Raw genomic sequence first — 12,687 nt, 5'->3', positions numbered from 1 at the left:
GTATATTACTCTATGTCAATTACAATTTGTGCTGTATGATGTTCGAAGTTGTAAAGTACCTTTTGGGACATCCTGCCGTGAGTCCAGGGGAAAGAGCCTCTCTGGCCTGCAAAAGCTGTTACTGCGGTGCATTTTACGCAAAGCCGCGCATAACGACAAAGAAGGGGAGACAGCGAGTGGGCGGAGCGTAGCAGTACACTCTGATACAAACAGCTGCAGCAGGACCAAGCCAGGGACCAGTGTGCAATCACAGCGTAGAACGGTTATTTTGACAAAATCCTCTTTCCCTATTGGCTGCTTCGGGGATGAGAGTTTCAAGTGCTGTCGCCTGTTGCCCAAAGAGGGGGCCAGCGGTAGATCTAATTGGTTCTTTGACAGCGAGTTCCTTCGTAGGTGGACGCGGCACCAGAAGGTCGGTCACTGCCATATAGGCGGTCTACGCGCTGGATGAATAGTCTTGAACGTATTGCCAGTTCGGCATCTTTGACACAGCGCCAGATGAAGCAGTGTTGCCACATGAAGGGAAATTTCTCTTTTGCACGGAAATTCGGACAGAAATTTTAGCCAAGAGGGAAAAGGGAGTTTCGATGAAAAATACCACAATTGCAGGGAAATTTTAAGGTAATCTGACTACAGGGTGGCTCAATAAGTCACTTAACACCCCCAGTACAACGCCACTGCGGCATGGAACGTGAAAATGGCGATGACCAATCGTTATCAGGCCAAGGGGGAACCACATTGACGTCACCCGCATGGTCGACAGCCATCTTGATCTCCGCCATCTTGAATTCAACTTCAGAAATTTAAATGGGAAGGGGGTCGTGCGACATATCAAAATGGGCTAGAATTTCACCAGGAAAACAACTGTGACATTTGTTTTCACCTAACTTTAAATTTAAGGGAGATTCCCGCTTGGAAGTCCTTTTTGCTTAAATGTTTATTGTTCAAATTATCGTTAGTATGTGATCATGTGGTATTTATTGTTAGACCAATCACTGAAAATGTCCAGATATTGACTTACCGGTATGTACATATCTTGTAGTATTGGTTGGCATGGGAATTACGATTGTGTTTTGTCCTTACATAAAAGTTTAAAAGAGTGATGATGTGAATTGATCGTGTCGAGAGTGGCATATTTCCTTTTTCACTGATCTGAACGAAAATGCCACTAACACGTGAGGAACGGATTGCCATCATATTGATGTCAGGGGAGAGAAGTACGCGTGAATTGCCGCAGACTTCAATAACCGCAATCCTGCAAGACAACCGGTGTCACATGTGGCCGTCAGCCAGTTGCTGGCAAAGTTCCAAGATACTGGATCTGTGGATGACAAGCCGCGACATGGACGTCCGAAAACAGCCACGGATGAGGGTACTGCTGTAGCGGTGTTGGCATCATTTGCAAAGTCCCCAACCCGTAGCACACGGAGACTGGCGCTGGAAAGCGGTGTCAGCAGGGGTTCAATTCAAAGGATTGTACGTGACCACCACTGGCATCCGTATAAGATACAGCTGCAGCAGCACCTTAGTGAGGACGAACCAGACAGGTGTTTGCAGTTTTGTGAGTGGGCTATAGCACAACTGCAACGTGACCCTGCCGTCGGTAGCAATATTCTGTTCAGTGATGAGGCTAATTTTTATGTGTCGGGAGAGGTGAATAAGCAAAATCTGCGGTACTGGTCACCCGAAAATCCACATTGGACAGATCCCAGCAAGGTGACGGGAGGCGGGAAGCTAATGGTGTGGTGTGGTACTTGGGGTTCCCGACTTGTTGGTCCATTTTTTATTGAGGGCAACTTAAATGCAGAGGGCTACTTGCTTCTGCTACGGGAGCAGATCTTACCATCCTTACTGTCCGAGGATGGAAGCTATCCTGAATGGTTTCAGCAAGATGGTGCTCCACCGCACTATGGGATGATAGTCCGTCAGTACCTGGATCAACAATTCCCTCACCACTGGATTGGTCGCCGAGGGACTGTGGAATGGCCTGCACGCTCACCTGACCTGGCACCATTGGACTTTTACCTCTGGGGACACCTGAAAGCCATGGTGTATGCTACGAAAATCAGGGATCTGGCCCACTTGCGCACACGCATTGTGGATGCCTTTACTGCAATAACTCCTGAGGTTCTTCAGAATGTGGAAAGGTCATGGGAGAGACGATTACACGTGTGTGTTGCGCAAGAGGGACGTCATATTGAGCATGTGTTATAACTTTGTGGTATTGTTAACTCTGCAACAATTAAAGTTAGGTGAAAACAAATATCACAGTTGTTTTCCTGGTGAAATTCTAGCCCATTTTGATATGTCGCACGACCCCCTTCCCATTTAAATTTCTGAAGTTGAATTCAAGATGGCGGACATCAAGATGGCTGCCGACCATGCGGGTGACGTCAGTGTGGTTCCCCCTTGGCCTGATAACGATTGGTCATCGCCATTTTCACGTCCCATGCCGCAGTGGCCTTGTACTGGGGGTGTTAAATGACTTATTGAACCACCCTGTATATTATTACGTTTATGTTAATTTCGAATTTCATATCCACATTTTTATGTTATTTATTTTGCTCTTCCTACTTTTTTCTGCTCCTTTAAGTTGATTGTACGTTGCTTTTATGCATCTTTGGATAAATAGTAACGATGAGGATTAACGATTAAATGGATTCCTGACCAGGATTCAAACCTGGGACATCTGGTCAGGAAGTGACGAAACTGAAATGTGAATTTTCTAAAAATATTTCTTATTCAAACGAATAACGAATTCAACAGAATACTTAACTACGTACTACTACTGCTTCCACCACCACCACTAATAATGCTACTGCTACTACTAACTAACTAACTCTCTAGACTTCTTAAACCCGAAGGTTCATGGCTGCAGCAACACAGGCCTTTCATCTTTCCCTATCTTGAGCAAGATCTATATACTCTTTTCCATCCCTACCGATTTCCTTTAGGTCCATCTCAACGTTATCCCTCCATCTTCGTCTTGGCCTTCCTACAGGTCTCTTACCATCAGGTTTCCCAACAAGAATCCTGTAAACTCCTCTTTCCTCTCCCATTCGTGCCACATGGCCTGCCCACCTAAGTCTTCTTGATTTAATTATTCTAATAATATCTGGACATGAATACAAATTATGTAGTTCTAAATTATGTAACCTTCTCCACTCACCTGTCTCCTCATCCCTTTTAGGTCCAAAGATTTTCCTAAGGATCTTATTTTCAAATACTCTCAATTTATGTTCCTCTTTCAATGTAAGGGACCAAGTTTCACACCCATATAATACTACAGGCAAAATTACTGTTTTGTATATTTTAACTTTTAGTTTCTTAGATATTAAACGAGAAGACAAAAGTTTATGAAGAGAGAAGTAACATGCATTTCCTGAATTAAGCCTACTTTTTATTTCCTCTTTCATATCATTTTCATTTGTTAATATTACTCCTAAGTATTTGAATTTGGAAACTGGTTCAAACGAGTTGTTATCAATAATTAGATTTTGATTATTACCTAACACTTGGTTTCGGCCTGTAAGCATATATTTAGTTTTCTCTTTGTTAACTTCCAAACCTATCTCTTTAGCAGTTTTGAAAAATATTTTAGCATTATTCTTAATCGTATTTATATCATTCCCCAGTAAGTCTACATCATCTGCATATGCTAACAACTGAGTCACACCATTTAATTTTAGTCCTTCTTTAGTTTCTTTTACCTTCCTTACAGCATTTTCTAAGGCAAAATTAAAGAGCAATGGAGATAATGCACCTCCTTGTTTTAATCCATCATGAATTATAAATTTGTCAGACATATTATTACCCACACGAATTTTACTTTCTGTTTCACTGGTGCATATTTTTATCAAACTAACAAGCTTCTTAGGTATTTCAAACTCTACTAATATATTATATAATTTATCTCTTTTGACCGAATCATATGCTTTTTTGAAATCAATGAATAGCTGATGGACATTTTGATTATATTCCCACTTTTTTTCAAGTGTCTGTCTGATGTGAAAAATTTGATCTGTAGTTGATCTGTTACGTTTAAATCCACATTGATAATCACCTATAATTTCATTAGCATATGGGGTTAGTCTTGTTAAAAGAATGTTAGACAATATTTTGTATGTTGTTGAGAGTAGAGAAATTCCACGGTAATTATTGCAGTTCATTTTATCACCTTTTTTAAACACAGGAACAATTATGGATTCTTTCCACTGTTGAGGGATTTCTTCTTTATTCCATATTAAACAAATTAATTTATGAATTTGACATATTAATGAATTTCCACCATATTTAATTAACTCAGCTGGTATTAAATCAATGCCAGGTGCTTTGTTATTCTTAAGCCTTTTAATAGCATCTTTAACTTCAGTCAAGTTAGGTTCTGGAACTAAAGGTTCTGCTGTGTGTACTTCATTTACTTCTGATTTATCTCCTACATGGACATTTAAAAGGTCATTAAAGTAGTTCTTCCATCTATTTAGAATATCGCTTGGGTCAGCTAGAAAATCACCGTCTTTATCTTTTATCAAGTGTGATGGACTTTTCCCAGCGTCCACCCCATGGTTTTTTTTGTTTATTTCTTTTTTCTTATTTTCGAAAGTTAGCGTGGGTCGTGGGAACTCTCATGGACGTCACCCCTATTTTTGACCACCTCCTTCGCACAGCATGGTGCTGTCACAGTATGTGAATTTACCACCATGCGACTTTCACGGCCAAGGGACAGAATGCAGCAGCCAGTCTAGAAAGCTGAAAAAAATGTAACAATAGAGCTAGCTCTCCCCAACAAAATGCGCGCCTGAACGTCAGTGTTGCCAGGCATGTCAAAATTTCACCGGCATAAGTATGTAAAGGTATCACTTTGTCTTTTTCTGTTTCAACTTTCTAAATCTAGTGATTTTCTTCCATCTTAGATGGCTCCACACCCTCCATTCTAGGGGGGGTCTCTTCCGATTCGAGTCGCACCATATTTTCAGACATTCTCACGTCAAGCCTTTTCTCCGTCCATCTGTGCGACCCCACCTAGTGGTTGCATGACCTTGTAGTTGGTGGTGGGGCTTGCGTACTCTGATGATCCACTAGGCTATATCAGCGGTAGCATAGCTACTGGTAGGGTCTCCCATGCTGGGCAGGCTAGTGGTAAAGAGTCAGACTAAGAAGCAACCTACTGGTCAACGGCTCCAATGGCGGAAGAAGATGGATGGGCATCTCAACGGCGAAGGAGGCGGAAGAACCAGGAATCAGGAGGAGTAACACCTCTTTTTAAAAAACCTTGGGCCAGCTGGCACCGGCTGGTAGTACCTTGTAAGGGCCCCTTGCCAGGGTTACGGTGAAGACCTCAACGGCAACTATGGCGGAGAAGGAGACCTTTGGAACGGCATAGCTGGCGGAAGAGGCACTCATTCTCATTGAGTATAAATATGAGAAAAAGCCACTGTCTTGTGGAGGAGGGATCCTAAAAGACTAGGGGAAAATACCCCGACAGAAAATTAGCCTGCTTGGAGGCTCAGGTGGCAGCCCCATCACCAAGATCGGGTGCTGTGGGCCAATAACCCGCACACTTTAAATCACACTATTAAAGAAACATCAACAAGAGGAAGCCGAACTGATTCTAAGACGACGACATTTGGCCTGAAAAGGACAACGAGAATTGGAATATGGAATGTAAGAACCCTGCGGGAGAGTGGAAAACTACGGCAGGCAGTGGCCTGCATGAAGAGCTATTGTCTGAGCATCCTAGGTATAAGTGAAGTCAGATGGCCAGAGTTTGGAGAGGTAAATACCCATGAAGGAGTTACATTCATATATTCTGGAAGACCTGAGGGTGAAGGTGTGAGCCGTGATGGTGTGGGTATATTGATGGACAAGGAAGCAAAAAGGAGCCTTATTCAATGGTATCCAGTGTCTGCGAGGATAATTGTGGCACATTTCAAAACCAATATCAGAAACATCGTTATGATCCAGTGTTATGCACCCACAGAAGTAGCAGAGCCTGAAGAGAAACAAGAGTTTTATAGGCAGCTCAACGAAACAATAAAGAAGCAAAAAAGGAAGGATATCATAATAATTGGAGGAGATTTAAACGCAAAGCTTGGGCATGACAACGAAGGCCTTGAGCATGTGATGGGTAAACATGGTTTAGGAGACCGAAATGAGAATGGACAACTTTTTGTGGACTTTTGTGCTAGCCATGAATTAGTTATTGGTGGTACTATATTTCCTCACAAGAAATGCCATAAGGTAACGTGGGTATCACCAGACCATAGAACAGAAAACCAGATAGACCACGTGGCAATTGGACGGAGGTGGCGACGTTCGCTACAGGATGTAAGAAACAAGAGAGGTGCAGACATTGGGAGTGATCATCATTTGGTAGTGGCTAACTTTAAAATGAAAATTCAAGCTCAGAAGAAGAGAATGGAACAGACAAGGAAGCGGTATGATGTTAGTAAATTGAAGGATAAGAATCTCCAGGAAACCTTCAGGATTGAACTGAGAAATCGGTTCCAAGTATTGACCGATGAAAGTGAGCAGAATGAAACAATTGAAAGAGAATGGACAAAAATTCGATCTGCCTTCACAGAAGTAAGTGAAAAGGTTCTGGGCTTCAAGGATAGGAGGAAAAAAGATTGGATGTCTCTGCAGACCTGGGAAAGGATTAATGAGCGAAAAGTAATTAAGGAGGCAATGAACTCAAGCAGGACAAGGGCAAGGAAGGCAGAATTGCAAACAAAGTATACAGAGAAGGATCGAGAAGTAAAGAGTAGTGTTCGTAGGGATCAAAGAAATTGGGTAGACAATCTGTCTCAGCAGGCGGAGGAAGCAGCAAAAAAGATGAATCTTAAAGAACTATACAACATCACAAAAGTTCTGTCAAGGAAACAGATGCAGAGAAATCGACCAGTGAGAAGTGAAGATGGTACCCTCCTTACGAATACTGAGGACCAACTGAAACGTTGGAAGGAGCACTTCTCTGCAACCCTTAATCGCTCTGTGGATGCTCAGATAGACCAGGGGGAAGAGGAAGATGATAATGATGGTGATGTTGGCCCCAGTGTAAGAATTAGGACGGATGTTCCAACAGTAGGAGAGATTAAACAGGCTCTGAGAGAGGTACGTAATTGTAAAGCAGCTGGTGTCGACAACATACCACCGGAAGTGCTGAAAAGTGATATAAATACCACAGCAAATATGTTGCAGCCCTTATTTGAGAAGATATGGATAGAGGGAGTGATGTCTAAGGACTGGAGGAGTGGCCTGTTGGTGAAGCTACCGAAAAAAGGGGATACATCAAAGTGTGACAACTGGAGAGGTATAGCACTTCTGTCCATTCCGAGTAGGATCTTCACTAGAGTTATCCTAAACAGAATTAAGGAGCATGTTAACTTGAGACTCAGAAGAGAACAGGCAGGGTTTCGACCAAATCGCTCCTGCATTGATCAAATTAACACCTTGCGGATAATTTTGGAACAATGTATAGAATGGTCATCTCGTCTCTATACAGTTTTCGTTGACTTCGAGAAAGCATTTGACTCGGTCAACAGAAATGCAATGTGGAAGGAAGTGAAACGATATGGAGTGCCCACAAAAATTCTTGATCTTATCCGAGAAACTTATCGTGATTATACATGTAGAGTTATACATGAAGGCCGTGTATCTGAACCAATAGATGTGCAGTCTGGAGTGAGGCAAGGTTGTATATTATCACCTACGATGTTCCTGATCGTGATCGATGCAGTGATGCGAAATGTAATAGGAGGGAAAAGACGTGGTATCCAATGGGGATTGAATAACAGACTAGAAGACCTTGATTTTGCAGACGATTTGTGCTTCTTATCTGAAGCACATGGTGATATGCAAACAAAACTAGCAGATCTGATAGAAAGTGCAAAAAAAGCAGGACTTGTGATTAACTCCAAGAAGACCAAGGCACTGAGGATTAACTCCACAAAAACAGACCCGTTTAATATTGGTGAAGAGATTATTGAAAATGTGGATAGCTTTACTTACCTGGGTAGTGTGGTGGCAAAAGACGGAGGGGCGGCACAGGATGTTTCTCAACGAATCCAAAAAGCAAATGGCACCTTTGTGAGGCTCTATCCAGTATGGAAAAACAAGAAGATATCTATGAAGACCAAACTTCGTATTTTTCGAAGTAATGTTAAGTCTGTACTGTTGTATGGGTCTGAGACATGGAAAGTAACAAAAACGATTACCTCTAAATTACAGACCTTCATCAATCGCTGCCTGAGAAAAATTTTGAATATCTTTTGGCCAGAAGTGATTCAAAACCAAGAACTTTGGAGAAAATCTGGAGAAACCGAGGTGTCCATACAAATAAAGCGGCGAAAATGGAATTGGATAGGGCATACGTTGAGGAAGGAAAATGAGGCTGTCGAGAGAGAGGCACTAGACTGGAACCCGCAGGGAAGAAGGAAAAGAGGAAGGCCTAGACAGACGTGGCGAAGATCTGTTCACGCTGAGGCCTTGGAGGAAGGAAAGAGCTGGAATGCAGTGAAGAGAATTGCCGTCAGTAGGACCAGGTGGAGATGCTTTGTTGATGCCCTATGTTCCACAGGGAACAACAGGAATTAAGTCAAGTTAAGTCAAGATGGCTCCACACCCTCCACTCTAGGGGGGGTCTCTTCCGATTCGAGTCGCACCATATTTTCAGACATTCTCACGTCAAGCCTTTTCTCCGTCCATCTGTGCGACCATATATTTGTCTCTCGAATATTTACAAGCCTGTCACCATTTCGAAAGCATCCCTTGCGTGTAAATTTCAGAATTAAGCTCAAAGGAGAGCTATTTACCTTCATAAATTTCGAATCTAGGCATGTTTCTGTCCACTTTAGTAAAAGGGTGAATTATGTATAACGCTGTAAACTTGCGAGGTCACACACCCTCCATGTTCATTGTCAGTAGTGCATAATGGAGAAGAAAGTGCAAGCTCCTGATTGGTCAGGGGAGCACAATAGTGCAAAATAGTGTTTCCAGGAGTGTGGAGAGTCCTGGGACAGACAGTCTAAGTTTTAACGGTGAAGAAGTAAGGAGGCTAAGTGGTCGCTCTCGAAAAGTTCTTTGATTCTTTGCCTTGTACGCATATGAGAGCAGTGCGGATCTGTTGACGCTCGGGCGTGTGAACGTGCAAGTGTTAAAGCAGCGCCAAGTACGAACTACGTATGTGTGCAGTGCTGATTTGTTGACGCTCGGACGTGTGAACGGGCAAGTGTGAAGCACTGTCAAAGTACGGCGAGTTCAACGTTAAGATGCCTGCAGAACAGCTTATACAGTAATCACGCGTGCTGAAATGGACTGAACCGGAGACGACCAAGGAACCCACCAGTGGTTGTAGCTGTTCTACTGAAGAACCGCCATCATTTCATCTATTACCCCCCCCCCTCCATATCTCTCTCTTCAAACGTGACGTCAGGACCATATTAGAAGACTGGGCCCCAACGATGAACTCAGTGCGCGCTTATATATATTTTTCTTTCTAATGTGCATCGGCAGACAAGGTAATGTGCAAACTGTAGTGTAGTACGCGTACTGCATGCATTATGTAATTGGCCAATAATTTAAACTCTTCATTGCTAATTTAGTTTGTGACAGTGTGTGTAAATTTTATAAATATGTTTATAAGTCTTTATTCTTGGATCAGTTTTTGTTTCATGCATAATTAGCCAAACTAATATAAATTAAAATTATGGAAATAATAATGATTGTGTTTGCATCTCGATTTACCTCCTTATATTGAGTTTCACCTACAAATGTGTGTGTTACAAGGAGCCAGTTGAGGTTGTATGTATAGCTAGCCGTGGATTTAATTTTTGATTTGTCTTGTTTTGTTGCCCAACTGGTTCCCGGAGGCACTGTTGCCTTCATGATGTGGTGGCTCCCTATTTCTACCGGTAGGCAGTCATTACAGCGTGGCCCCCAACTAATGGGCGATATCTGTTAAATCAGCTAAGAAACCCTGTTTATTGAATTTTGGACATCTGTCATAAATTAATAATTGTAATCATTGATTTATTTTTTTCAACTAATTATTTAAATTATCATGGAAGTAATATCAGCAATAAAAGGAAATCGAGATGCAAAGGCTTGAAACATGCCCGTAGAATATCTTTTTGAAAACGGAAATTATTGCGCACGTGAGATTGGTTTTGAGATGGTGACAGGAATAGCCGTAGCAGCGTTTTTCTCGTTTCTCTGTTATTTCTTTTCTCTTTCTCCCCATTAAGCTATGTTATCTGCTAGCGTCGATTGCATTTTTTTGCATTATCTTTTACGTGTCATTCAGTAATTTTTCTACATGTTTTTGATACGCCACTCTCCCCCCTCCCCCTCTCAAAGTGTTATATTTTGATATGCTTGTGCCGTTCACTTTTTTTTTTCTCTCGTTCTCTTTCACATATTGGCCTCCCATATTTAGTAGTAGTAGTGTTTGTTTTGTTGTTGCAATTGAGCGTTTTTGTCATAACCGACCATGAATTCGAGGTATAATTTTCGCGAGCATACTAGGCTGGCTAGCTTTATTGGTTCTGCTGAAGAGTCGGGCGATCGGGAAGGTGAAAGGCGAGACCTCGCCGATCGTGGAGACGTCACTGAGACTCCAGAGATTCAGGGAAGAAGCGAAGCTAATATGACAACCATCGCGGGTGAGTTGACAGCGGTCGGCAACGCTCAGATGTTTGCGATGCTACAATCCATCATGGGGAAGCTGGATGTCCTTCAGACGGATATTCGAGACCTGGAAAGACGGCAGGATGAAAAAATGGACCGAAGATTCCAAGAACTTGAACGCAAGATGCAGAGGTCGAACGAGGATCTAAAACGAGAGATGCAGAGGGACCTCAAAAGGGTGAATACCGTGCTAGGGAAGGCGATCGATGAAGTGGCAGACAGAACCGATTCATTAGAGCAGCGGACGGAAACTGTTGAAGAGAGCCTGCATAACATCAGGGCTGAATTTGCGGAATCCATTGATCAGGTCCAGGAGACCCGGATGCAAGAAATATCCGAGAACTTGCGAGACACCCTGTCTCAACATCTTGAAGCCACCATCGAACGAAGAGAAAGCAGAGTGCGGCAGACCATCAATGAGGAGATTCAAGCTCTCAGGGCGCAGATCTCAAGCACAGCCTCGTCAGAGACACGCAGAGTCGATACGCTGGAAAGCAACGGCGGGATAGCAGCGGCAAATGTGTATCTGCAGAGGGACCTGTTGCTACCCAAGTTCGACGCCAAAAATCAGGATGAATTAAAAGCTTGTACCTACATCCAAGAGATGGAAACTTATATGGATCTAGCGCAGATTCCGGAGAACCAGAAGATCAAGGTCGTCGGGTTGTCCCTTCGAGGAAGTGCGCTAGCGTGGTTCAACATCGATAAGCGCAATTTCACGGATTTTCAGGTTTTTAAAGAGCGGTTTATGGCACAGTTTTTGGGTGAAGAGAAACTCATAAAAATGAAGGCCGAACTTTACACAAGCAGGTACGCGCCGGGAGACGGGAAGACCCTTGCAGAATATTTCATGGACCTGGTGCAGCGAAATGCGGTGTTGCCAGATCCTCTCTCTGAACAAACATTGGTGCAAGTGGCTCTGAATCAGTACCCAGCATATGTTAGGAGAGCAGTTATAGGACTCAAAATTACAACGTGTAACGAGCTACTTAACGTGCTTAGGGAGGTGCAAGAAACAACTTACACGTCGACACAAAACTTGGCTTCTGTGCAGAATCGCAACCGCAGGCAAGTGAATACTTTTGAGACTCGCGGCCGGTCCTCTCGCGCCGGTGCAATCAACAGGGGATTCAGATTGGATGACAACCCTTCGCGGTCACTCAGGTTCGACCCTCAACCACACGGCCGACAGCCACCTCGATGCAACGCCCCCCGTCGGGACAGAGGAGACAGATGGCAGCAAGGTTATAATGACTCTTACAATAATGGACCGACCAGGGATACTGCGGAAGAAAGGCAACAAATAATGAACGTCAATTCTATAATGGAAGCAAGGCAAGACGACGTGGATCGAAGGCGAAGCAGCGATTGACAGCCAGAACGGGAAAGGGGAGAAAGGAGTGAAAGTATGACGTCATCTCCCCGGCCCCGGGAAAACGACATAGGCAACGAAAACAGGAATTTTGATTACCAAGGTGACCAGAGTGACGAAGGAGAGTGTGAAACACATGTGAAGAGTTTCGTGGAAGAAAGTGCACACGTAAATACGCTATTTGATAAGGTGTTTGATGAGAATAATCAAGATGCTCTTAACAGGCCTCGCCCCTTGCCCCTTGTAAATGTCCTCGTAGAGAGAAAAATGTGTGAAGCGCTATTAGATTCCGGGGCTAGCCACAGCTGCCTGAGCGAGGAGATATGGCTATCCCTATTAGAGGAAAACGCCAACCTGCCACAATTAAGCGTTGGATGCTTGAAAATCATTTCAGCGTTCGGTTCCAGGGCCTCAAAGATTGTCACGCAGACTTATCTGCATGTATCGTTTGGAGGTGTGACGGTAGACGTCAATTTTCTTGTTGTTAGGAACCTGGTTAAACCTGTAATTCTGGGGAACGACTTTTTAGAGGACAACCACGCCCACCTGGACTTCCACAAGAAGACGATGAGATTGAGATGCAGCGGCCTATACACAGAAATAAAATTTGTCTCCGCCGAGTGCGAAAG

The 12,687-nt window shown here is 43.3% G+C and overlaps 1 protein-coding gene across 1 annotated transcript; it reads left to right on the top strand.

The window, feature by feature from the left end:
* Nucleotides 1-5,712: 5,712 nt before the first annotated feature.
* On the top strand, nt 5,713-9,944 carry LOC145981463 (uncharacterized). The gene is made up of 2 exons (XM_083114694.1): nt 5,713-7,312; nt 9,916-9,944. Exons 1-2 carry the CDS (start codon nt 5,713-5,715, stop codon nt 9,942-9,944), a joined length of 1,629 nt encoding a protein of 542 aa, XP_082970820.1.
* The last annotated feature ends 2,743 nt before the right edge of the window (nt 9,945-12,687 follow it).

Source organism: Lepisma saccharinum, chromosome 29 (assembly GCF_977018435.1).
Source record: "Lepisma saccharinum chromosome 29, izLepSacc3.1, whole genome shotgun sequence".
NCBI classification, from domain to species: domain Eukaryota; kingdom Metazoa; phylum Arthropoda; class Insecta; order Zygentoma; family Lepismatidae; genus Lepisma; species Lepisma saccharinum.
Note: the sequence above shows the minus strand (reverse complement) of the source record. Positions and strands in the feature narration are given on the sequence as shown.